We start from the raw sequence: 27,923 nt of genomic DNA on the forward strand, positions 1-27,923 counted from the left end.
CAACAAAGCTCAGCTCAAAAGTATCCTGTTTTTTAAGGACCTGCTTATGCTTTTATTACGTCCCGCGTCGACTACTGCAACTCACTGTAGCTGGGCATCAGTCAGTCGAGCCTTTCACGTCTACAGTTGGTCGAAAATGCAGCTGCTCGTCTCCTGACTGGTGGCAAGAAAAGGGAAAATATCACGTCTGTATTGGCTTCTATGCATTGGCTTTCATTAAAATACAGAGTTGAATTTAAAGTTTTACTTTTGGTTTTTAAAGATCTTCATGACTTTTTTGGCCTCTTCTTCACCTTCACTCAACCCCTCTTGTTTAACGCTTCTCTAAACAGTTGTGTTTAGATGTGTGTCCTCGCTCTTGGCTGAAGTTCAAAGGTAACTCAAAGGCTCCAAAACTTTGGAATAATCTTCCAATTTTTATACAGGAATCAGCCACAAATGATATTTTTAATTCCAACTTAAAATCCTATCTATTCTCCAAGGCATTTGAGTCCTGAGTGGTTTATGCTGTTAGTTGTCCGTTTTGTCTTGGTCAAATCTGTCCTGTCATCAGGTTCTTTTTTATGATGGTTTTTATTGATAGTATTTTTATTGGTTCTTTTATGTCCAGTTTTCTGTGTTTTTTTAATTGACTTGACTAAACATCAAACCTCGAAATACATGTGAAAGACTAAGAGTAAGGTGCTTGTTCTGCTCTGAAAGAAGTCTTCTTGCTCTGTACTGTAGTTCTAATCAAGTACTATTTCAGTATTCTTAGTGCAAATAAAGTACTCCAATTAAAAAATAAATATATATATATATATTTTTTTAAGTACTGTGCTAATCAATAGTACAGATTAAAGTTCACTACTGCAGGTGTTGTTTCTGCATTGGTAGTTCTGATTTAGTAGTGCATTTCAGTACTGTACATATGTGTTATTTCAATATTGTCAGTGCTAATTTATGTAGGACTGGTATTGGTTCATTACTCTTGGTTTTCAGTACTTGCAGTGTTATTTTTAGTAGTAATTTAGTATTTTTTTGGGTTTTAGTTTATATAGTACCTTTTCATTCGTTACTGTACGTTAATTTGAGGAATGCCTATGCTAATTACTAGTTCTGTAGGTGTTATTTCAGCATTGCCACTTTTAACAGTACTGAATAAAAGTATTTAATGAGTACTGCAGGTCTTATTTTAGTATTTTCAGTGCTAAATCAGTACTAAAATTCAGTACTGCCAATGCCAATTGTGCCGCACATACATGAATTCAGTTCTGTTATATCAGCACCTTTAGAGTTAGTTTACTTATTGGTGCCATTAATTCAGTACTGTCAATGGTAATTCAGTAGTATAGGATTACAGTATTGTTTCAGAGTTTCAGTATCAGTGTTTCAGTTCTAGTTGATTTGACAAATGGTCTAAAGATGCGCAGAAACTATTAAGACCAGTAGAGGGAGCCATTGTTTTACTATTGCAGTCATTATATCAGTCAATATATATTAATGCAGTAATTTGGGTGTTTTCATGTGTTATTCCGGTAGTGTTGGTTTAAAACCAATCATATGGAGAGCTAACTAGTTTTCAGTACTGTGACAATAATTCAGTAGTACAGGTACTGATCAACTCGTATTTCTGAGGATTTTCTTTTACTAGCTGCTGCAGACAAAGGAGGTTGAGGAAGAGTTTCATCATGTGCAGCATCATAAACAACTCAGAGAGACCTACTGTACTCACAAAAAAAAAACAAGACAAAAAAAGGTTTTAGCAGAAGGACACCTTTAATCTGCGATGTAGAAAATGAATTAAAGAAAGAAAGAAAGAAAGAAAATAATTGAATAAGAATGCAAATTCTATTCATAAAGTATGGAATATGATTATTCTATAACAGGTTAAAGATGTGAGTAGAGCAGAATGATGAGCAGGCTGGTGTCGGTTGATTGGTTCTCTCAGAGTCCCGGGAAAAGGTAGAATAACTTGGGGAGAGAAACCCGCTCTTTAGACGGCATCTGCGTAATGCGCATGAAATTCTCAAACCGCCTCATCACCTGCAACAGTAACACAGGAGCACATTATACTCAACGCTTACAACAGATACTGACTATTGCACCTCAAAAATATATATATATATATATATATATATATATTATTGAATATAAGTTGCTTTATTTCAGTAACTCAGTTGTAAATATGAAACTCATATATTATATAGATGTATTAAACACAGAGTGATCTATTTTAAGCGTTTATTTATTTTATTGTTGATGATTATGAAGCTTACAGCCAATGAAAAAAAAACAAAAATCAGTGTGTCAGAAAATTAGAATATTATATAAGACCAATTGGTACTTTTGGCAGTGTGGGCAGTGTGCCAAGTCCTGCTGGAAAATGAAATCCACATCTCTATAAAAGTTGTCAGTAGCAGAGGGAAGCTGTAAGATATGAAGTGCTGTAAGATTTTGTGGGAAAACAAAACTGCACTGACTTTAGACTTGATAATAAAACACAGTGGATCAACACCAGCAGATGACAGACATGACTCTCTAAACCATCACTGATTGGTGGAAACTTCACACTAGACCTCGAGCAGTTTGGACTGTGTGTCTCTCCACTCTTCCTCCAGACTCTGCTCCCTTGATTTACTTTAAATGAAATGTAAAATTTACTGATGATCAGTGATGGTTTGGAGAGACATGTCTGTCATCTGCTGGTGTTGATCCACTGTGTTTTACTATCAAGTCTAAAGTCAGTGCAGTTTTGTTTTCTGCAAAATCTTACAGCAATTCATATCTTACAGCTTCCCTCTGCTACTGACAACTTTTATGAAGATGCGGATTTCATTTTCCAGCAGGACTGGTGTTAAGGTATAAAAAACAGTATGTGTTCTACTCGCTTGCTTTATGATACACTTAAGTCAGAGATTAACAAGCAAAGGTTTTTCACACCTCTGCTGCAGAAGCAAGAAGGGACATGTACTTCCTTACTGAGTTGTCCTTTTATGGATACACACTTAGCTCGCACAAGCAGCCTTGGAAGTGTTGAATTGTAATTTTAATAGGTACTGTCCTTATTGGGTAATCTTGTACACAGCCACTGTTACAGGACATAGCGTTAACATTTTTTTGTACATTGTGATGAGCAAATACTCTGTAATCGGGACCACCCCTTGCTGCATGCATGTGCTATATAACTGCTATAAAGAACTGTGTAAAATCTGAATAAAGTAGATTGTTTAGGGAAACAACTGTGTGTGTGTGATCCTTTCAATCTCCTTCGAGGTTAAACTGGGGTGTGGCAGAAGAACCAGACCAGGCCAGGGGATAACTAAACAACAATAACTTAACCAAACAACTTTATACTCTTTCAACTGGACTGAGTGTGTTCAGGTAAACTTCTGGTGTATTGCTATCTTGGCAATGAAACACACACTGTACCACTGACTGAATAGAAAGAGTTATATAAAGTACATTGTAATTAATAAAATCTTTAAGCTGACACTCCTCATTGTAATGGACTGTTTTATGTAGTGGTTTATATTTTGAATGTATGAAAAGAAACATGATATACATGTTGATCTGTATCAGTTAGTTGTTGGTGATATAAGCAGTAAGAATTGAGCTGTATAAAAGCAGCAGGACGTACCAGTCGGAACAGTTCCTCGATGTGCTCCTTATGAGCGTTTTCATTGAACACCTCCACCAGGAAACCAATGAGGTACGATCCGTATTTTTCATTCCTGTACGATACGTTGTCTGTGGAACACAACAGTTTACTGTTAGTTTACAATATTTTGATTTTAATTTAGAATCTGTATTGTCCTGATTTATATTTTTTATTAAAAACATGTCAAATATATTGTAAAATAGACAACATCCTGTGAGCAGTGTACTGTGCCCAGTGTCTTATGGGCAACATACTTTAGGCAGCATCCTGTGGGCAACAACATACTGTGGGCAACATCCTGTGGGCAATATCCTGTAGGCAATATCCTGTCAGTGGCTCCTGTGGGCAACATCATATAAGCAATGTGCTGTAAGCAATGTGCTGTAGGCAGCGTCCTGTGTGCAGCATCCTGTGAGTGGCTTCTTATGAGTGGCATCCTGTGGGCAGTGTCTTGTGGGCAACATCCTGTGGTTGGCATTCTGTGGACAACGTCCTGTAGGCAGAGACCTGTGAGCTGCATCCTGTAGAGAGTGCCCTGAGGGCAACATCCTGAGGGCAACATCTTGTAGGCAGCGCCTCATGGGCAGCGTACTGTGGACAGCATTCTGTGAACAGAATCCTGTGGGCAGGGTCCTGTGTGCAGTGTCCTGTGGGAAACATCATGTGGGCAACATCCTGTAGGCAGAGACCTGTGCCCAATGTCTTATGAGCAACATACTTTAGGCAGCATCCTATAGGTAGCAATGTACTGTGGGCAACATCCTGTGGGCAACATCCTGTAGGCAGCGTCCTGTGGACAGCGTCCTGTGGGCAACATCCTGTAGGCAGCGTCCTGTGGACAGCATCCTGTGGGCAACATCCTGTGGGCAACATCCTGTAAGCAGAGACCTGTGGACAGCGTACTGTAAGCAGCGTCCTGTGGGCAGCATCCTATAAGCATTGTGCTGTAGGCAGCGTCCTGTGTGCAGCACCCTGTGAGTGTCTTCCTATCAGTGGCATCCTGTGGGCAGTGTCTTGTGGGCAACATCCTGTGGGTGGCATCCTGTGGACAACGTCTAGTAGGCAGCATCCTGTGGGCAACATCCTGTAGGCAGAGACCTGTGGGCAACATCCTGTAGGCAGAGACCTGTGGGCAGCGTACTGTGGGCTACATTCTGTGAGCAGAATCCTGTGGGCAGGGTCCTGTGTGCAGTGTCCTGTGGGAAACATCTTGTGGGCAACATCCTGTAGGCAGAGACCTGTGCCCAGTGTCTTATGTGCAACGTTCTGTAGGCAGTGTCCTGTGGGCAACATCCTGTAGGCAGCACTCTGTGCCCAGTGTCTTGTGGGCAACATCCAGTAGGCAATATCTTGTAGGCAACATCTTGTAGGCAGCATCCTGTGGGAAACGATCTGTATGCATCTTCCTGTAGGCAACATCCTGTGGGCAGCATACTGTGGGCAAAATCCTGTAGGCAACTTCCTGTGGGCAGCATCCTGTGGGCAGTGACCTGTGAGCAGAGTCCTGTGGGTGGCATTCTGTGGACAATGTCCTGTGGACGTGGTCCTGTTGGTGGCGTCCTGTGAGCAGTGTCCTGTAGGTAGCATCCTGTGGGCATCGTCCTATGAGCATCGTTCTGTGGACAGAGACTTGTGGGCAACATCCTGTGGGCAGTATCGTGTGGACAGTGTTCTGTGAGCAGTATCCTGTGCCCAGTGTCATGTGGGCAACATCCTGTAGGCAGCGTCCTGTGGGCAGCATCCTGTGGGCAACATCCTGTAGGTAGTGTCCTGTGGGCAACATCCTGTGGGCAGCGTCCTGTGGGAAACATTGTGCGGACAGAATCCTGTGGGGAACGTATTATAGGGAGCATCCTGTGTGCAGCATCCTGTGGGCAACGTCCTGTAAGCAGCGTCCTGTGGGCAACGTGCTGTAGGCAGCATCCTGTGAGCAGCATCCTATAAGCAATGTGCTGTAGGCAGCATCCTGTGCGCATCATCCTGTAGGCAGCATCTTGTAGGTAGCGTCCTGTGGGCAGCATCCTGTAGGCAGCATCCTGTGCGCATCATCCTGTGTGCAGCATCCTGTGTGCAGCATCCTGTGTGCAGCATCCTGTATGCAGCATCCTTTAGGCAAAATCGTGTGGGCAGAGACCTGTGGGCAGCGCCCTGTGGGGGGCATCCTGTGGGCTTGGTCCTGTGAGTGGCATTCTGTGAGAGGGGGTGTCCTGTGAGAAATATCCTGTGGGCAGCATCCTGTGTGCAGCTTCCTATGCCCAGGGTCTTGTGGGCAGCATCCTGTGGGCATCATCCTGTGGGCAGCATCCTGTGGGTGGCATCCTGTGGGCAGTGTCTTGTGGGCAATGTACTGTGGGAAACATCCTGTGGGCAGCGTTCTGTGGGAAGCATCTTGTAGGCAGTGTCCTGTAAGCAGTGTCCTGTGGGTGGCCATCAAAATATGTGCAGTAACAGATTGAGATCTTCAGAACACACAGTAACACCTCCTACACCACCCTGCAGCTCAACACGCTCAGAGGAGAGCACTAATCCCTGAAGACCATGCTGATATCTTCACTCACCAGGTGTGCACAAGAACAGTGTCACGAAATCCTTCTCTTTATGTTCCGAAGCATCAACCATATCGTCTGATTCACGGACGTAATTACCTGCACACAGACAGTTCACAACATGATAATCACAATCCTAAAACAACCGCAGATTATTATGGTGAATTTACAGTGGAGTGATAAAGTATTTCCCTCTTTTTGGTTTTGCATTTTTGTAATACCTACATTTTTCAGATTATCAAACAAACTTTAACCCTTAGAACCTGACAAACAAATGTTACGTCCAAAATCACACCTTCTGTTCTCAGCATCAGCATAAACCATATATGGTTAGAAAGGGCAGAACTTACTCTTTCTAAAAATATTGGTTACATCCCTTTGCAGTAAAGCATCTACAAGAAATCTATTGGGGAAAAACACCTAACAAATAATATCTTCAAAGTTCCTTGTTTTATTATTTCATTATAATTCTATTTATTTGCTCAAAACACATAATCAGCTGTATTTACATTCACTCTCGAGTCACATGATGTCCTAATTGCCACTCATTCCTCAAAGTGTTGAAATAAGGGACTTTTTCCTCACAACAAAAAATACGTGTAATTTGCTTTTTTTCCCCCAGCCACTATTTTTCACCTTTAGTGCTTCAAACATATTTATATGATGTTTCAAACCAAATAATATCAGTAAATAAAGACTCAGAAGTGTTCACAGAAAAAAAAAATGTGAAACTACCTGCTTTACTCAAACTAAAGCTAGGTATGGTGTGTGCACTACTTTATATAGTTTTTATTTTACTTGCACATTTTTACTTTAAGTAGTTATTTTGCACTAAACTAAATGTTTATTTATTTAGATTAAAAAGTTTACATTTTTGTATATATTGTAGTTTTCTTTGTGTGTCCTGATTAAAATACTGAAAGGCATAGGCTGCTCTGAGTGTCAGGTGGTTTTTAGTATCTACATGTATTCTAGAGGTGTGATTATTGATTATCAAGAAAAATAAATCTGTCTGATGCTGTTTCTCCATGTATTTTATCAAAGTAATAATTAATAAGCCATGTAATGAACTCAAATCATCAATATTCTTATTCTTTCAACTCATAAACACTCTAGGCTAACCATTATTGAATTAAAGTCTTTACATTCAAAAATAAGTTAAAAAAAAAAAAAAAAACGAAGAAAAAACACACCAAAACAGCCTAGAGTTCAAAGGGTTAATATTAAACAAATATAAACTGAGGAAATATAAAAAGCACTTTTTAACATATGATTTCATTTATTAAGAGAACAAAAAACTATTCAAACCAATCTAGCCCTGTGTAAAAAAGACCGACCGCAATTACTTCAAAAGGGCATGAACAACTTATCCAGGAGGTCCCAAAAGAACCAAGAACAACATTTAACATACTGTTCATGTTGGAAAACCCTTTAATGTGTCTGAATTTAAGCAATTCCAAGAAGAGTGGAATAAAATTCCTCCACAGAGATGCGAAAGACTCGTTATCAGTTATCGGTAAAGATTGAATGCAGTTGTTTTCACCAGAAGTGGCACAACCAAGTTATTAGATTTAGAGGGCAGTTTTTCACACACGTGTAACCCAGGTGAAAGTAGACATTGACTATTAAATAGTTAATAAATAAGAATGAATATTAAGCAGAAATTCATAATTTTAATAATTTACTTAGTGATATTAAAAAACGTATAAAATAAATAAATAGTATTAAAAAAAAAAAAAAAACATTATTTCATGTTTTGGTACATTATTTTATCATTGGTTGAAGTTGAAAGGTCATAGCTAACAGCCAATCACAGCACCGATAGTCGTCCTCCCATAGAGGACTCGGGGCAGAATCAACGCAGCACACACGGGTGAAGTCGCGTTGGAGAGTAGCTCCATTAAGAAGGAAAGAAAAAAGAGAAGGTTTAAGTGGATTTCACAATTTATTTGTTTTTTTTTTAAGTGTTGTTTAGCCTTCTGTCTATGCTGATAGACTGTGGTTTTGTTCAGCGTTTAATTTGAATTACTCTCGAGAATCACGGAGGAAGAGTGGAGCTTGGAGCATCACGGCCGCAGCGCGTGATAAAAGTAGATGGCGAGCCACCAGAGTTAGGAGCTACGACTGGGACTGTGTGTTTGTGCGTCGAGAGAAACGATCTTTTTCCCATTCGGAGGGAGTGGACGTTGCAGCGAGGAGCCAGGGTCTCTCAGCAACCGCGGTAAGACTGTTCAAATTAAAGTGCTAATTTCCCTCTGGATCACGTGAGCAGTGCATGGAGAGCTCGCGCTGCTGAGTAAAAAGGACCGTCTCCATTTTGTTTGCTGAAGGACTGTTTAGGACTCGATTTAATGGACATTGATACAGTTAGATGTTTATGTTCATGCTTATGCATATGCCTTGAATGTGTTTAACTGTAAGGTTGATTGATACTGCATTTACTGGTGTTAACTTTCTCATGTGGACTTAGTGATATGCCCTATGTTTTTTTGGTTGTAATAACTTACTGATAAAGGGTAATACCAAATGCTTTTGATTTAGTTAAAATAAAAATAGGCCTAATTTGATTAATATCAAAGATAGATAATTAAAATAAATAAACCTAGTTATATCAAATAACTTCAAACCAACTAAACAAAAACCGATATTAGAACACTAAGAGCTCAAGTGAGATACTAATTAAACTACTGAAACTAACTAAGTTAAGTTAACTAGAGAGTAAGAATTCAAAAGGGGTTTTCTTAACTTACAGGGTAACTGAGTAAATCTCAGATTCTTGTTTGACTCTCTTTTCATCCATATGTGATCATTTTGTCTGTCATGTGTTAAGTATGTAATGTTTTGAAGGATCCTATTTCTTAATACAATTCTACTTCCTAATTTTACATTTTTTCATAAAGCCGGCAATTCTAAACTTAACATTGGCCTGTGGTGTTTTCTCATTTGTTTTTGGTCAATTGTTATTTAATCAATAACTGCCCTTTACGAACCTAGTTCTGGTCCAACAGCATCCATCTTATTTTAATATTCGAGGTAAGTGCTACATAAATTTGGCGAGCTCAGCCAGGAGCAGTTTGGGTTAAAATAACAATAGTTGTTGATCAAGATAAATGTGATTAAGCATCCAGACCTAAAATAGACCAAGTCCGGCCAAAATGGAGATAGTTGAGAGAGAAAACGTTAAAGTGCCAAACTCAGTCATTATTAGTGGATTAACAGGAACAGAGCGAGATGTTGAAGTCACTGACTTCTTGGAAAAATATGGGCATATAGGGAGAGTTATTAGAATAGATGATCCTGACTCCCCATACCACAAACATGCCATTGTAGAGTATGATAGTGGAGCTGCAGTCACCGCCCTAGAACCAATACTTCCCCATAGCTATAATAGCCCAAGTGAAGTCATCTTCCACATCAAAGCCCTGTCAAGTGAGTACATCCCCACTGTGACCGAGAGCGCCACCCAGAGTTTCCTAAGAGAACTGCAGAAGGTAGCAAGACTAAGTGGAAAATCCTATGAAGACATCCTGCGAGAACAGCTATTGAAATGCGGAGGAACTGGAGCGGCTGTGAGCTCAGAGCCTGCAAATGAACCTGACACTGAGTCATCCAATATGGAGGTTCAGAGCGAAGAACCACCACCCGCAATTCCTCAGCCACGAGCAGCTGAACATGTTCTTCATGATAAGACAATAGAGCAGGCTGAATCCTCCCAGAGCCCGACAAAGTCGACCGTATTCAGAGCTGCCAGAGAGAATGAAGTTCCTCTTGCTGCCATGAGCTACACTAATCCACCAGAGGTGCAACGAATGGTCGTCGAGCATGTGGTGAGAAGCGAAGCTTCAGTGTCATTGATGAACGCATCATTCAGACTGAGACAATTTTCAGGCAGATGTCCCTGCCCAAGTCATGAGACAGACTTTGATACATGGCGGAACAGTGCTGAACTCATTCTCAAGGACCCTGCTCTGTCTGACTTACAGCGCTCCAGGAAGATATTAGACAGTCTAGCGCCACCGGCAACTAATGTGGTGAAGCCTTTAGGCCCAAATGCCTTGCCAGCTGCTTACCTCGACCTCTTAGAGTCAGCCTACGGGACAGTCGAGGACGGAGATGAGCTTTTTGCTGTATTCCTCAGTACATTTCAAGACTCTGGAGAGAAACCCTCTCAGTATCTACAGAGACTTCAGACAGTTCTTTCCAAAGCACAGAGAAGAGGAGGTGTATCTGCTGATGGAGTTGATAGGCACCTACTGCGTCAGTTCTGCCGTGGGTGCTGGGACAATGTCATGATAGCTGATCTCCAGCTTGAGCGCAAAAGAGACACGCCCCCTCCATTCTCAGAGTTACTGTTGCAGCTTCGTGTGGAAGAGGATAGGCAGAGTGCAAAAGAATCTCGCAAGAAGAAACATCTTGGTGCTGTGAAGCAAAGGGCCAACGCCCATCTGTTAGCTGCAAGCTCTGCTGAAGGTCCCCCAACAGCACAGAATGATATTGCTGAAATGAGAAAGCTGGTCACGGAGCTGCAGAGTCAACTTGCCCGATTAAAGACACAGAAAGCTGAGTCTAATGAGCCTTCCCCTGATGCTGTCGTCACAAAATTAAAGAAACAAGTAGCTGAGCTTCAGAGTCAGCTCACAGATAGGAGAGCTCAAGCGCCACGAAAGACCAAGGCCAGTGCACCAAAGGCAGGTGTAAAGCGCCAACTAAAGAGCAAACTGCCAGACAGTCCCCCAGCTGTTAGCCCTCGGCCTAGTAACAGACCAAGGCCATGGTATTGTTTTCAGTGTGGCGAAGATGGACATATTGCCACTGTGTGTCCAAATGAACCAAACCCGCTATTAGTAGCCACCAAGAAAGAACAGCTGAAAGAGAAACAGTCTCTCTGGGACAGCAGGAATGACCCTGCTTTCTCTCAGCATTTAAACTGAACTCAGCTCTCATTGTGGGGCAAATGAGAACTGAAATGAGTAATGATAGTCCCACCTCTGACATTGGACGCAGACATAAAAGATCCAGTGACACGAGAATCCCAAAAGGATTGATAGGAGCTAAATACACTGCTCATGTACTCATCGATGGACAGTCCTGCAGCTGCCTACTTGACACCGGATCCCAAGTGACTACGGTGTCACAATCATTCTATGAAAGCAACCTTGCTCACTTGAAGATCCACCCCCTGAATGACCTGTTGGAAGTAGAGGCGGCGAATGGTCAAACTGTACCCTATTCAGGCTTCATTGAAATTAACATCACCTTTCCGAAGTCCTGTTTTGGATCTGAAGTCGCGGTGTCCACACTTGCATTAGTTGTCCCGAGCACAAGATCCAATACACAGTCCAAATTTCTGATAGGTACCAATACCTTGGACTTAGTGTATGAGAACTGCCGCAGCGTGAACACCGATTTTCAGACCCTTCCATATGGGTGCAGAGTTATCCTGAAAGTAATGCAGCAGAGAAACAAGCAAAGAGAAGACAGTAAATTGGGACTAGTAAGACTACCAGGAAAGGAACCGAAAGTCATCCTTGCTGGACAGAGCTGTGTCATAGAAGGGCTAGCCCATGTCAACAGCCAAGCTCTAGACCGGTGGATTGTAATCGAACCCCCTTCATCATCCTTGCCTGGAGGCCTGCTAGCCACAAGCTGCCTGCTCACCTCACCTGACAATTCACCAAGGAATCTACCAGTGGTGTTGCGCAATGAGAGTAAGCATGACATCATTATACCAGCAAGGAGTGTCATAGCTGAAATTCATGCCCTGCAGGAAGTAGTTTCAAGCAAGCAAAGCCCTGCTAAGCTAGCACCATCCAACCTCCCGAAGCCCCTGAAAAGTGTAAAGCTGAACTTGAACTTTGATGGCTCTCCACTTCCATCTGATTGGAGAGAGAGGATAGAGAAAAAGCTGTATGCTATGCCCGAAGTGTTCGCTCTACATGATTCAGACTTTGGTCGAACAGATAAAGTCAAACATCAGATAAGATTGAGTGATGAAACTCCCTTTAAACACCGACCTCGACCGATACGTCCACAAGATCTTGACGCAGTACGGAGACACCTTCAAGAGCTTAGTGAAGCAGGAGTAATCCGTGCATCTGAGTCACCCTTCTCCTCACCCATCGTAGTGGTTAGAAAGAAGAACGGAGATGTAAGGCTCTGCATCGATTACCGCAAGCTGAACCTCCGAACCATCAAGGATGCATACGCACTACCTAACCTGGAGGAAGCCTTTTCTGCACTCACGGGCTCTAAGTGGTTCTCCGTACTGGACCTGAAGTCTGGTTATTACCAGATCGAGGTAGAAGAAACCGACAAACCCAAAACAGCTTTCGTTTGTCCATTGGGATTCTGGGAGTTTAATAGGATGCCGCAGGGGGTTACTAATGCTCCCAGTACTTTCCAAAGGTTGATGGAGCGGTGCATGGGAGATATCAACCTTAAAGAAGTCCTTGTGTTCCTGGATGACCTGATAGTGTTTTCGGACACTATTGAAGAACATGAGAAGCGCCTTCTTCATGTCCTGAGTCGTTTGAAGGAGTATGGGTTGAAACTCTCCTTGGAGAAATGTAAATTCTTTCAGGCGTCAGTTCGGTACTTAGGGCATGTAGTGTCCGAGGACGGTGTCGAGACCGACCCCGAGAAGATTGAGGCCTTAAAGACCTGGCCTAGCCCAATGAACCTGAAAGAGCTACGCTCATTTCTAGGATTCGCGGGGTATTACCGCCGTTTCATCCAAAACTACTCAAAAATCGTAAAGCCACTTAACGACCTCACTGCTGGGTACCCACCCCTCAGAAAGACTTACAAGCAGAAAGAGACCAATGGTGAGTACTTCAAGCCGAGAGAGCCGTTTGGAAAGAGATGGACGGATACTTGCCAGACCGCATTCGAGACAATCATTGACAAACTCACTACTGCCCCTGTATTAGGATTCGCCAACCCCAAGCTGCCGTATGTATTACATACAGATGCAAGTACAACTGGGCTCGGGGCAGCGCTGTACCAGGAGCAGGAGGGAGTCATGCGAGTTATCGCATATGCCAGCCGTGGCCTATCGAAGAGCGAATCCCGTTACCCAGCTCATAAACTGGAATTCCTTGCGCTGAAGTGGGCTGTATCAGAAAAGTTCGCAGATTACCTGTACGGTGTCTCTTTTACAGTTGTTACAGACAGCAACCCCTTAACTTACCTGCTCACCACAGCTAAGTTAGATGCAACGAGTTATCGCTGGCTGTCTGCCCTCTCCAACTTCAGATTCCAGCTCCAGTACAGAGCAGGGAAACGGAACCTCGACGCCGATGGCCTCTCACGACGTCCGCATGCTGAACCTGTCAATGACTTGGTGTCTCAGAAAGAAGAGGAGCGAATCCGGCAATTCATTCACCATCACCTACCTGAGTCCGATGAGTTTACTCGTCTCTCTACCAAGACGGTTAGTGCAGTCTGTGAGAAGCATCTAGTCTGTCCTCCTGTGAGAACCAGCGAGAGGAGTCCCATCACCCCGCTTGTCACATCTCTTGCCATGACGGCTACAGCTATTCCTGCAAGCTTGGAGAGCTGCGATGGTTTTCCTGTCATTCCCAGTGTATCAGAGGAAGATTTGCGACAACAACAGAAAGCAGATCCTGCCATCTGTGAAATCCTCCATTTGATGGAGACTGGGGAGACGCCCTCTCCAGCGGTCAAGAGAGAGCTGCCCGACCTTCCCATCTACCTGCGAGAGGTGAACAAGCTGGAAATGAGAGATGACATCCTCTACAGAAAAAGACAGGGTTGCGATGAAACTCACTATCAAATAGTCTTGCCCGAGAAGTACAGAGCAATGGTTTTGACAAGCCTTCATGATGACATGGGTCATTTAGGTTTTGACCGAACCCTTGACCTCACCAGATCCAGATTCTTCTGGCCAAGGATGGCAAATGATGTTGAGAAGAAGATTAAGAGTTGCAGCCGCTGTGTTCATCGTAAAGCCCTGCCAGAGAGGGCAGCACCTTTGGTGAGCATCCAAGTTACCAGACCTCTGGAGTTAGTCTGCATGGACTTTCTTTCCATCGAAGCAGATCGGAGTAACACCAAGGATGTGCTAGTGATAACGGATTACTTTACGAAATATGCAGTGGCAATACCAACTCCAAATCAGAAAGCTCGAACAGTGGCCAAGTGCCTTTGGGAAAGCTTTATAGTCCACTATGGGTTTCCTGAAAAGCTGCACAGCGATCAGGGCCCAGATTTCGAATCAAAGACAATCCGAGAACTCTGTGAGCTTGCTGGCATACACAAAGTTAGAACAACACCCTACCATCCCAGGGGCAACCCTGTTGAGAGATTTAATCGTACGCTCTTAAGCATGCTTGGTACACTCAAAGCTGAAGACAAGACCCACTGGCGAGACTTTGTAAAGCCCTTAGTGCACGCTTATAATTGCACTAAACATGACACGACCGGGTTTACGCCCTATGAGCTCATGTTTGGGCGACAGCCCCGATTACCCATTGATCTTGTCTTCAATGTTCCATTGAACCGCAAGGAACAGAAGTCTCACTCCCATTATGTGCAAGCCCTGAAAGACCACCTTCGGGAGAGCTACCAACTTGCCAGGACAAATGCTGCCAAAGCAGCAGGAAGGAACACAGTGAGGTTCAACAGACGTGTCACTGAATCTATTTTGGATGTGGGTGATAGAGTGCTTGTCAGAAATGTACGCCTACGAGGAAAGCACAAGTTAGCGGACAAGTGGGAAGAAACTGTGCATGTCGTTGTGAGCCGAAAGGATGATCTCCCAGTCTACTCTGTCAAGCCAGAGAACAAAGACAGTCCTCTCAGAACGCTGCACAGGGACCTCCTGCTACCCTGTGGGTTTCTGCCCGTTTCTAACGAGGAGCCCCCTGCTGTGCCTAAACCTCGAAGGCTAAGCACCCGTCAACATCCGAACCTTGACACTGTCGACCCAGAGCCCAACTCGGATGAAGATGATTTTGTCTATTCTTTTCAGGATCCGGTCGTTGGAACCACGAGGTCCACACAGGAAATTGTTGTGCCTGTGCCTTCCAGTGAAAAGACCCGTTCTCCGGTCGTACTTGCCTGTCCGGATCCTGTAGTTTCCTGCAGCGCCCCAGAAGACCTTGGCCAATCCCCACCTGAGAACTTACCTTCATTGGAAACACAGCGCACCCCTGACATGGAACCTGTAATTGTAAATGGCCAACCTGGACGAGAGAACTTACCCGAACAGACAGCAGACCAACCTGCTGAAGGGAGAGAAACCATAACAGTTGCAGCTGATGCTGGAAATTTACCTGAAACTCAGAAGGAAACAGAGACTGATGAAATACAAGATGATCAAGAAGAAGATGAAAATCCGAGTGAACTGCGAAGATCTACAAGACAAAGAGACCCCCCCAGAAAACTGACATATCCTGAGCTTGGGAATCCCTTAGTAACTATTGTCCAAAACTTATTCCAGTCTTTGAGTTCAGCTATTTCTAGCTCCATGTTAGAATCTATGTTAACTCCACTCCCTGAGCCAAAAGTAGTGTAAGCCTTTTATTCATGCAAAGGGACTTGCATAGATTTAAGAGGGGAGGGTGTAACCCAGGTGAAAGTAGACATTGACTATTAAATAGTTAATAAATAAGAATGAATATTAAGCAGAAATTCATAATTTTAATAATTTACTTAGTGATATTAAAAAACGTATAAAATAAATAAATAGTATTAAAAAAAAAAAAAAACATTATTTCATGTTTTGGTACATTATTTTATCATTGGTTGAAGTTGAAAGGTCATAGCTAACAGCCAATCACAGCACCGATAGTCGTCCTCCCATAGAGGACTCGGGGCAGAATCAACGCAGCACACACGGGTGAAGTCGCGTTGGAGAGTAGCTCCATTAAGAAGGAAAGAAAAAGAGAAGGTTTAAGTGGATTTCACAATTTATTTGTTTTTTTTTTTAAGTGTTGTTTAGCCTTCTGTCTATGCTGATAGACTGTGGTTTTGTTCAGCGTTTAATTTGAATTACTCTCGAGAATCACGGAGGAAGAGTGGAGCTTGGAGCATCACGGCCGCAGCGCGTGATAAAAGTAGATGGCGAGCCACCAGAGTTAGGAGCTACGACTGGGACTGTGTGTTTGTGCGTCGAGAGAAACGATCTTTTTCCCATTCGGAGGGAGTGGACGTTGCAGCGAGGAGCCAGGGTCTCTCAGCAACCGCGGTAAGACTGTTCAAATTAAAGTGCTAATTTCCCTCTGGATCACGTGAGCAGTGCATGGAGAGCTCGCGCTGCTGAGTAAAAAGGACCGTCTCCATTTTGTTTGCTGAAGGACTGTTTAGGACTCGATTTAATGGACATTGATACAGTTAGATGTTTATGTTCATGCTTATGCATATGCCTTGAATGTGTTTAACTGTAAGGTTGATTGATACTGCATTTACTGGTGTTAACTTTCTCATGTGGACTTAGTGATATGCCCTATGTTTTTTTGGTTGTAATAACTTACTGATAAAGGGTAATACCAAATGCTTTTGATTTAGTTAAAATAAAAATAGGCCTAATTTGATTAATATCAAAGATAGATAATTAAAATAAATAAACCTAGTTATATCAAATAACTTCAAACCAACTAAACAAAAACCGATATTAGAACACTAAGAGCTCAAGTGAGATACTAATTAAACTACTGAAACTAACTAAGTTAAGTTAACTAGAGAGTAAGAATTCAAAAGGGGTTTTCTTAACTTACAGGGTAACTGAGTAAATCTCAGATTCTTGTTTGACTCTCTTTTCATCCATATGTGATCATTTTGTCTGTCATGTGTTAAGTATGTAATGTTTTGAAGGATCCTATTTCTTAATACAATTCTACTTCCTAATTTTACATTTTTTCATAAAGCCGGCAATTCTAAACTTAACATTGGCCTGTGGTGTTTTCTCATTTGTTTTTGGTCAATTGTTATTTAATCAATAACTGCCCTTTACGAACCTAGTTCTGGTCCAACAGCATCCATCTTATTTTAATATTCGAGGTAAGTGCTACACACGGCTAGAATGGTTTGGGTAGTTTGTTTTCTTTATAAATAAATGTATAATTTAAAGGTGATTTTTATATTAACTCTGGTTATCTCTGTCTAATATTTAAATTTGTTTAATAATTGGAACTTTTCATGCCACTGTATATTAAAAGCACTCTAAATGTAGATATTGTGATATTATATGCTGAGGAGGCGGAGCTACAGTCTCTTACAGTCTATAATAATACAGATATTAGCATCACCTCCTCTGCAGGCCTGAATCAGGATGACCTTTGGTTTGTGGAGCAGAGCCGGGCAGTTCGCCGTGTTCAGGTGTTTGAAGATTTTGTCCACATGAAGGAAGTCGTTAGGGTTCTGTTGTCCGATACCAAAAAGTTTGTCTCTCTCACCGTGAGACATTATAACCACGAAGGTGCTGTCTGATTCAGCGTGCTCACTACGTCCAGCAAAGCTCCTTATCGCCTCATCCATTTCCTGTAGAAATAAACAGTTACAGCGTTCATTACTGCAGAAATACTGTAGCACATCACGCTACAGCTACTAAAGTCTCTTAGATTTCATTCATAGAGAGGGTGAAAGTAGTGCCTGTCAGAGAAACGTTCTTCTCATCCCCCAATTGAGTCTAGAATCAGTCCTGAGTGCAGAGTCATTTATTCAGCGCAAGAGATTAAACTCCCTAAAACTCTGGATAACAGCAATAACTATAACCCTTTTAAATATACTAATACTGTAGCTTCAAGGATAATTTTAATGCTCAGTGAACTGAATGTATTTGTTAACTGGAGAAAGAATGAAATTGTGGCTGATTTTAATACTATAATACCTCTAATGGCTTCAGAAAAACATTGTAAATTGATACTAAACTTGTGCCTGACTTGTGCAAAAGAGCTTTTGAGAAGTATCTCTTTTAAATACTTGTCTATTTAAGAACCATTTACAGCAGGGGTCAGCAATAGGCGGCCCGTGGGCCAGATGTGGCCCGCAAGCATGTTGTTTGAACTATAATGAACGATAATGCAAAAAAAAAAAGCTTCCCTGGTGAGCTTTTGTTTACAATCCTCCCCTGTCTCTCTCTCTTTCGCACTCGGCGTGACTTTAGTTTTTGCCTGTTCTTGTTTTTCTGCCCGTTCTTGGGCTCCCTATCTCCTTATAAGGGCATTTTTCCCGGTCGTGTCCCAATTCATTAGCTGGGGCAGCTGGAGAGTTACTAGTCTGTAGCACTCCGTCCCATTATACTTCATTTTACAAAACAGATTTTTTTTTGTGGCCACATAATGGCTTGGAAAATATCTGGCCCGTGGCCAACCTATATTGCAGACCCCTGGTTTCTAGTGTTTATGGAACTATTTGAAATATTTAGTTAGTAAAGCCGTGTTAAAGTTGTTGGCGCATCTCTTTTTAAGGTGTATTGTTTACATTCCTTAGCTGTTTTTCTAATAATGAAATCTGATTTTTTCATATATTGTGTATATACTTTGTGAGACAAAGTAAAGCTTTGCCTACTATGTGTTATTTTATGCAGCATATCAATAAAAACAGAGTGAAACTAAACAGGAGTGACCCTCCGTTCAGCTCAGAGTCCACTCCGGTTCAGGGGTAGGTTTCCTAAAATCTTTGTACCGCTAAGAACTTCGTAAACGTGAGCGTGTTAGCTCCTTATTTTCTGAAAGAGACTCACCGTGGCGGAGAGGTCGTTGTATTTGACGACGTCGTAGCCCAGAGCTTTCAGCAGCTTCTCCATGTTCTTCTCGTCTATCTCAGCTCCAAACCTCTTGTCCCCAGAGTCAAACTCCACGTTATTGATCATCAGAGCCAAACGCTTCCTCACACCTTTATCTAGAACTGGGTAAATCTGAAATCGGAAATGGACACGGGGTTACTTTCCTTTATCTGTTCAGAATTACTCACGGAGTAAAAGAACACTTTTCACACTTTTCAGATTTTTATTTTATTTAAAATTTCAAACCCATGTATAATTTTCGTTACACTTCACAATCATGTGCTACCATGGCCCAATCCCATTTCACCCCAAGCTAACAAATGTACTGATAATTAATAAAGAGAAATCAGGCAAAATGCGCTGCTCCTCTCTCTCTCTCTCTCTCTCTCTCTCTCGCTCTCTTTCTCTCGCTCTCTTTCACAGCGCGGAGGTGAATTCAGCGCGAGGCTATAAATAATATCCAACTCAGTTCAGCTAAATAAAAATAAGTAAAGTAAGTTAATCAAATATTGTGAAATATAAAGGATAGATTGAGGTTTTGGTGAGCTGTTGATTTGAAACTGAAACTAACTGAAACTTTTATTATTCTGGCAGAAAGCCTGTGATTGTTTTAATTGAGTTTTTTAATGGATTGTTGTTTTTTTTCATTCTTTTGTTTTGTTTTTATATACATTTTTCCTTTGAGTGTGGTTTGGTTTAATTTTTATCCCCTGACGCCTATTTGTTTTTTCCGGGTTTTTTTTCAGTATTACAAGTCTTAGTAATTTTCTTTGGTCCTGTGGAGTTTTTCGTTTCTTATTTTTTTTAATTCGTTAGATTATGTTTTTGTCAACATTTTGGGTTTATTTTCGTTTGTTATTTTTCTAATAATAATAGTAATTACATAATTTATTTTCTTTTGTTCATTTTTTTACGCGAAGTAACAATAGTTACTTTTATAGTGAAGTAACTCCATTAGTAACTCAGTTACTTTTTTGGAGAAGTAACTAGTAACTATAACTAATTACTTTTTTAAAGTAATGTGCCCAACACTGGTTATTTCAAGCTCCTAACGTTTAGGATCTTAGCTTCTTCCCAATTTTCCTTTCAAGCTAACCTTTGCGGAAGGCGCAGTCCATATTAAAGCATATTCATTCTGAATTTCTTAATGTTCTTTGATGTATTTTCTTTATTCATTTTGTAAAAAAAAACTGTTATATAAAAGCAATAGAACACTTGAGGTTGTCGGTCGTCTGATAACACACTCACTCTACTGTTTTATTGCTTAAGTATAAGCAAGCAGGCTTGTTTCAGCTGAATGCATGTTTAGCTTAATCTCTACCCAGTGTCATTTGGTAATTAGCTTTGTTGGCTTTTTGTCTCATGTTAGCTTGAAGACATTTATATGATACGTTTTGTTGTGCTTGTATTTTTACTGTGTTTCAGTGAATATGTGGCTTGAGTGAAACTAGCAACAGCCACTTAGACCACAGCCTGTAACAACACCTATCTCCCTGCCTGTAATAAACCTCCTGAACAAACTCTGGCTTTAGTGGTGTTCTGGCCGACACACCAGATTGAACACAGTGTAACACGCTACCTGAGCCAACATTAATACTTTCACAGTGGTCTCCACTACATACTGAAGCACTGAAAGGATATTAAAATATTACACAGTAGTTACTAATTAATATACACTGGAAACCCTACCTTTAAAAAATCTTATTTTAATTTGTTTTACTTTCAAGATGTCCTACTTCCAATACACTTTAAATAAACCCTACGTTCAAAAAATCCTACTTTTAAAAATCCTTCTTTCCAAAAATCTTACTTTTAAAACTATATTTTAATAAACTGTACTTTCGAAAAATCATATATTTAAAATTCGTACTTTTAAAAAAAATGTTACCGCTACAAAATTTTCAAACAAATTGACTAATTGACCCTGGTCCTGCGTCACAATAAAGCGCTGGCCGATGTGGAGTGCAGCGCGACACCCGACCCATTCAACCACCACGCCGCCCAGATCAAACCACCTGTGCGTCTAATTTATTGTTTGTGCTGTTGTGAGTAAATACTGAGCTGTTTAGATAACTAAAGTAGACACATGTTATTTAACTTTGTCATAATACTTCTGTAAATACACTTCAAATAATACTAAAAGCCAATGTAGCACTGTAGGGGATAAGGCCTGTTTCTTTGGGAGGGGTTTTTCTTTTCTCCTGTGTTTTATTAGTTAGGGAGGGAGGGAAGATTTATGTATTTTTGTTTCCCTTTTCTTTGTTAGATAAGTCAGTCCTAAACATTTGAGTTAGTTTTGTTTGTTTGTTATTTTAGGCATTCTTATCCCTGACATAAATGCTACTATTTATTTAAAATAAATCACTTTGGCTTGTGTTTCTGTGGTCGGTATCATCTTTGGTCTGGGCTTACAATAAGTGTGAGGGTGTCGTCCTAGCTTATGTAACACAAATCTACAGCTACATTTTATAAAGGAGAATAACCCAAACTGCTCAGCTCTTTCTTTCTCTCCTCTCAGAAATGAATCCCAATAACATAAAACACTTACAGCAAAGGGAGCCTCATAATTAACATGTAGTTTTATAAAGTAAATCTGTTTAGAAGACTGACGTCTTGAGGACATTTAACAGTTATCAGTAGCATAATGCAGCCTGTTGTTATTTTTTAATATTTTATGTAACTGAGTTTCTGTAATAACAGTGTTATAATAGTGTAATAACAGTGTAATAACAGTGAAATAACAGTGTAATAACATTGTAAAATCACTGACCTCCTGCCCTTTCTTGGAGATGATGTCCTGTTTGAACTTGGGGCTGCTGGGAATCAGCGTGCCTGAGGTTTTGGGCATGACGTAACCGGCGGCTGATGCCCCGGTGGTCACTGCTGGCCCCTGTGGAGGGGGTACATTCTGTACCGGAGCCTGGGGGTCAGGACAGTCTGTAAACAGGACAGGAGAAAACAGTCAGGACAGAATCTCTCAACTAAAAAAAAACAGTTTGTGTCGTTTAAGCAATATTAATCTCGTTTGTTAGTGCTGGGCGGTATATCACAGTATTTTTCTTTTATCTTATTCATTTATTTATTTTTCTTTTTTTTTTTGCATGACTGGGCTTTTATATAGGTTTTTGACTTTCTTTACTGTTAGGAAAACCATTTATAATGATTTAAAATGTAAAAGGAAGCAGAATTGTTATATTTCTCTGAATCTGAACATGTTTTGGTCAAAATTTTTACCAAGCACCTGTTTTTTTTTTTTTTTTTTTTTTTACTTATTTTTGAATGTATAGACTTTAAATATATTCACACCTAAGATAAATTTTCAAAAATGGTTAGACTACAGTGTTTATGAGCTGAAAGCATAATAATATTGAGGATTTGAGTTCATTACATGGATTATTAATTATTACTTTGATAAAATACATGGAGAAACAGCATCAGGCGGAGTTATTTTTCTTGATAATCGATAATCACATCTCTAGGATACATGTAGATACTAAAAACCTAAAGACACTCAGAGCAGCCTATACCTTTCAGTATTATAATCAGGACACTAAAAAAAACTACAATATATACAAAAATGTAAACTTTAGTCTAAATAAATAAACATTTAGTTTAGTGCAAAATAACTACTTTAGTAAAAATGTGCAAGTAAAATAAAAACTATATAAAGTAGTGCGCACACCATACCTAGCTTTAGTTTGAGTAAAGCAGGTAGTTTCACACTTTTTCTGTGGACACTTTTGAGTCTTTATTTACTGATATTATTTGGTTTGAAACATCATATAAATATGTTTGAAGCACTAAAGGTAAATAATATTGGTTGGGGAAGGAGATTTTTTTACTTTTTTAGGTGTTTTTCTCTCAATGGGTTTCTTGTAGATTTAGCTTTACCGCACTGGGATGTGATCAATATTTTCAGAAAGAGTAAGCTCCGCCCTTTCTAACCATATATGGATTATGTTTATGTGTGAAGGGATTCCTGAGTAATTAAGCTGGGAACACAAGGTGAGATTTTGGACGGAAAATCCGTCCGTAGGGCTCTAAGGGTAAAGGGTTTAAATTAAGCCTCTGATTACTACTGGGTTTACTTTGTCCCACAAAATTATACTATGAAGAAATCAGACTTCCTTATCAGAAAAACAGCTGAAGAATGTAAACGATAAACCTTAGAAAAAGATATGCCAAAAACTTTAACACAACTTCCTTTTAAAATAGTTCCATAAACACTATAAATGGACCTAAAATACTCAATGTTCAAGTATTTAAAATAGATATTTTTCAAAAGCTCTATTTTACAAGTCAGACACACGTTTAATATAAATTTATTATGTTTTTCTGAAGCCATTAGGTATTATAGTATTAAAATCAGCCACAATTCCCTTCTTTCTCCGGTTAACAAATATATTCAGTTCAGTGTGCGTTAAAATTATCCTTCAAACTACAGTATTAATATATTTAAAAGGGTTATGAAAAAGGTATACTTTTGTTGAGAATTAATATTATTTTCATAAATAAAAATGAATAACAGTTATAATCAGGGGGTCCTTCACAAGCATATAAGGTTTTTTTATCTGTTTATTTTTATCTCTTTTAATCAGTTTAAAGATTATATCGTCGCTGTGTAGTGAAACACAAGTATCTCCAAAATTGCAACTTTACAGGAGAGATATAAAACATACTTAACTTTCAATGGATGTCAATGTAAAAAGAGTTTATTTCAGGTCATTTTGAAGAGTTTCTATTGGGCCATTCATCAAGAAATTTGGGCACAGTGTAAGGAACAGTTTGTCTGTTCAAATTATGCAACAAACTAAAAATCAATAAAAATGGTGATACTTGTTTTTCATTGGAGAATGAAGATAGGCTGTCATTATGCCTAAAAAATTGGTTGTAGTCGGATAGAAGAAAATAATTTCTCAACTTTATTAACAAAGAAAACGCAATAATTTAACTGAATAATATCTTTAACATAATAATGTGTTAAAACTATAAACCATTAAAAACAGTGAGTTTTGAACAATATTTACTTTCACTCTATATTATTTTGCAGTTGCTCAAAATGTGTCCCACATGTTCGTCACCCTCCTCAGATATTTATAAAAACAAGCGATAAAATCTGAAACTACAAGATCAGCTACATTCCTGAGGACCTTCAGTTTTCACAACATCTTCAGCTCTCCTGCATGTTTAAGTTCAGTCAAGTTCTCGTACTTTTACTATTTTCTCTTAAACGTATTTATTATTTTTTATATCCTGCTACTGTCACAACTATAACATCTCACCACCGTCAGTTTTATATAAGAAAATATTGGATTTAATTATGATATAATTTTTTTTTAAGAAGACGTCTAAAGAAGGAGCTGCAAACAGAGGAGGAAGCAGATGGATAATGTAAAAAAATCTTTATTTATCGTTAAACTGTAGGTGAGGTGTGCCTCTATTCTCTCATTTCACTATTTAATAATTCTGTTTCTGTAGTAGGTGCGCTACAATCGGCAGAAACAGCTCTGGAAAAACATAAGAGAGCACTTAAAAATGGCATCTCTGTGGTGCTGCTCATAAGAGGCGTGGACCTGTTTTTCCTGTAAAGCGGCTTTGTGACAACCTTTGTTGTAAAAAGCGCTATATAAATAAAATTGAATTGAATTGAATTGAATTAAAAACGATGAGTTTCTTTGATTTTACCAAATTGAAAACCTCTAGAATATAATCAAGAGGAAGATGGATGATCACAAACCATCAAACCACCAAACTGAACTGCTTGAATTTTTGCACCAGGAGTAAAGCAGCATAAAGTTATTCAAAAGCAGTGTGTAAGACTGGTGGAGGAGAACATGATGCATTAAAAAAAAACATGTGATTAAAAACCACCAGGGTTATTCCACCAAATATTGATTTCTGAACTCTTAAAACTTTATGAATATGAACTTGTTTTCTTTGCATTATTTGAGGTCTGAAAGATCTTTTTTGTTATTTCAGTCATTTCTCATTTTCTGTAAATAAATGCTCTAAATGAGAATATTTTTATTTGGAATTTGGGAGAAATGTTGTCTGTAGTTTATAGAATAAAACAACAATGTTCATTTTACTCAAATATAAACCTATAAATAGTAAAATCAGAGAAACCGATTCAGAAACTGAAGTGATCTCTTATTTGTTTCCATTTAACTCTTTATTGTGTCTGAAGGTGTGGACTAAAAACTAGAATTTTAAAATTTCACTTTTTATTTTCTAAATTAAAATAAATTTATCCAAACAAAATTAGCCAAATTCTCAAGAATCAATAATTACCATTTTATTAACATGACATAAAGAAGTTTTATACCTACAGATACACAGTAAAGATGCAGCTGGATAATTTCATTCAATAACCTGATTTTCAAACTAAAAGAATTAAGTAATGTAATATAAAATATAATATGTCAATTTTATTTATTCATAATGTATGCTTAAATCATTTAAAATGTATAAACCACCAATATGAGCATAACTTGGGATATTTTGAATCAATTTGAAGCAATTCAGCTTGTTTGTAAATGTAAGTGGAGTATTTACTCACCTGATCCAGCAGACGGCAAGAATCCATGAGCTATAGGATAAAAAACATAAAACAATAAAATACATTAATTACACTGAAGTTCTGTAGATATAACAAGATAGTTCTGGATACATAACAATATCAGAATTACAGAAATAATTTACATCATTTTATATAGTTTACATATTATTTAACAATACAATTCTAGTGCATGTCAAAAAATTATAATATCATAGAAAAGTTACTTTATTTTAGTAATTCAGTTCAAAATGTGAAACTCACACTAATAAAACGTTAAAAAACGTATATAATTTAAACTAAATAAATGAAATAAAAAGGTAAATGGCCAAAAATAAAACCAGTAATAAAATAAATAAAATAAAAGCGCTAAAATGTCAAACATAAAATTAGATAAATAAAAAGCAAAAGGTAAAAGAAAAAAAAACTCAACTAAAACACTTACAGGCTGTCTGAAGGTGGTTAGATATTAAAAGTTAAAATGTATTTAAACTTTTAGAAGTTTAGATGTATTGAACACTGATCTATTTTAAGCGTTTATTTATTTTATTGTTGATGATTATGAAGCTTACAGCCAATGAAAACCCAAAAATCAGTGTCTCAGAAAATTAGAATATTACACTGAAGACCAATTGGTACTTTTGGCAGTGTGGGCACTGGGCAGTGTGCCAAATCCTGCTGGAAAATGAAATCCATATCTTCATAAAAGTTGTCAGTAGCAGAGGGAAGCATGAAGTGCTGTAAGATTTTGTGGGAAAACAAAACTGCACTGATTTTAGACTTGATAATAAAACACAGTGGATCAACACCAGCAGATGACAGACATGACTCTCCAAACAAACCATCACTGATCATCAGTAAATTTTACATTTCATTTGTAAATTAAGGGATCAGAGTCTGGAGGAAGAGTGGAGAGACACACAGTCCAAACTGCTCGAGGTCTAGTGTGAAGTTTCCACCAATCAGTAATGATTTGGAGAGACATGTCATCTGCTGGTGTTGATCCACTGTGATTTATTATCAAGTCTAAAGTCAGTGCAGTTTTGTTTTCCTGCAAAATCTTACAGCACTTCATGCTTCCCTCTGCTACTGACAACTTTTATAGAGATGCAGATTTCATTTTCCAGCAGGACTTGGCACACTGCCAACACTGCCAAAAGTACCAATTGGTCTTATATAATATTTTAATTTTCTGAGACACAGATTTTTGGGTTTTCATTGGCTGTAAACCATAAACAATCAACAATAAAATAAATAAACGCTTAAAATAGATCACTCTGTGTTTAATACATCTATATAATACATGTGTTTCACATTTTCAACTGTATTACTGAAATAAAGGAACTTTTCAATGATATTCTACTTTTTAAGATGCACTAGTATACATATATATATATTTCTGCACTATTTCAGTAATTTATGGTGCATTTCAGTTCTTACTGCTGATTAAGTACTTCAGTACTTCAGTGCAGTGTCGGTAGCTGTAGGTCAGTAGTTAAGATGTGATTTGTGTCAGTATCTGTGGGTCAGTAGAACGCGCGTGTTCAGTTGAAAGGGAAACTAAAACCGGTTAGTGGAAGGTGCTCGGGACACTGGCTCGCGCTGTCGGTCTCTCAGGTGAATATAAAGGTTATAAAGGTGATTAATGAAGCCCCTCTACTCCTCCTCACCTGCAGCATCTTTTTCTAGATTCTCCGCGGTCTGATTCGCTTTGATGTTCCTCATTATCTGCAGAGTGATCTCCAGCGCGCGACTCTCGGTGAAGTGCTCTATCAGGAGGTTCGCGATGTCCCCGCAGTCCTTCTCCTCCACGGCGCCCTTTGCCACGCGCGTCTCGAGCCCGGGGTCCGTCATCTTACTGATGAACTTCTTAAACTTCTCCGCGCCCAGGTCCTCCAGAGCTCCTTCCAGCAGGTCGAACATGGTCTTGGCCATTTTTCAGAGCAGCACGAGCGACCGCACCGGAGACCGAGAACTACCTTCTGTAGTTCCTGGAGGCGTGACTCTTCCAGGAAGTTCAGAAAGAACAGCCCAATGCTTCTGTCCGCCCTCCCAACTGCAACTCCAACCTCCACACTCCAAATACCAAACTTAAAACCTCGTATTTTAAACTTTAAACTCAAAAATTCAAACATCAAGCTTAAAATGTTAAACCACAAACTTCAATCTTCAAACTCAAATGTTTATAATCTCCAACTTCATACATCCAACTCCAAAAGTTCAGATTCCAAATGTCAAACTTCATTCTTCAAACTAGAAACTCCTAAATTGAAGTAATTGTTGGACCTGACTGAGCTAATTCTGCATATGAAGCCAACTACTTCCAACTGCTGTCTGTATGCATTTCCTACATCGTTTCTTAAAGACGTTCTGTCTTCTCTTGGTCCAAGAATTTAGTCTATAGTAAATTGCAGTCTTTCCAGAAATGTTGTC

The 27,923-nt window shown here is 39.5% G+C and overlaps 3 protein-coding genes across 3 annotated transcripts in view; 1 reads left to right on the plus strand and 2 right to left on the minus strand.

Annotated features, from left to right (window-relative positions):
* Window positions 1-27,923, plus strand: part of LOC125785661 (sodium channel subunit beta-1-like) — a 493,013-nt gene that overhangs the window by 258,855 nt on the left and 206,235 nt on the right. The window lies entirely within an intron of this gene.
* LOC111188786 (uncharacterized) overlaps window positions 1-27,923 on the minus strand; it is a 176,289-nt gene that overhangs the window by 11,215 nt on the left and 137,151 nt on the right. The gene's annotated exons all lie outside the window — the stretch shown is intronic.
* Window positions 1,740-27,613, minus strand: LOC125802140 (caspase a-like). The gene is made up of 10 exons (XM_049479082.1): window positions 27,161-27,613; window positions 25,494-25,523; window positions 21,705-21,892; window positions 18,893-19,066; window positions 17,452-17,688; window positions 15,247-15,251; window positions 9,609-9,659; window positions 6,199-6,254; window positions 3,620-3,729; window positions 1,740-2,025 (listed from the first exon to the last, which is right to left on the minus strand). Exons 1-10 carry the CDS (start codon window positions 27,423-27,425, stop codon window positions 1,927-1,929), a joined length of 1,215 nt encoding a protein of 404 aa, XP_049335039.1. The 5' UTR covers window positions 27,426-27,613; the 3' UTR covers window positions 1,740-1,926.

This window comes from Astyanax mexicanus, chromosome 1 (assembly GCF_023375975.1).
Source record: "Astyanax mexicanus isolate ESR-SI-001 chromosome 1, AstMex3_surface, whole genome shotgun sequence".
NCBI classification, from domain to species: Eukaryota; Metazoa; Chordata; class Actinopteri; order Characiformes; family Acestrorhamphidae; genus Astyanax; species Astyanax mexicanus.

Bases quoted from the DNA above. Each gene is read 5' to 3' on its own strand.
- LOC125802140 (XM_049479082.1), bottom strand. From the start codon at position 27,425: ATGGCCAAGACCATGTTCGACCTGCTGGAAGGAGCTCTGGAGGACCTG. The intron at 21,893-25,493 runs GTGAGTAAATAC...TGTCCTGACTGT, and splicing joins CTTGCCGTCTGCTGGATCAG to TTTCTCCTGTCCTGTTTACA. The intron at 2,026-3,619 runs GTACGTCCTGCT...TTACTGTTGCAG, and splicing joins TCGAGGAACTGTTCCGACTG to GTGATGAGGCGGTTTGAGAA.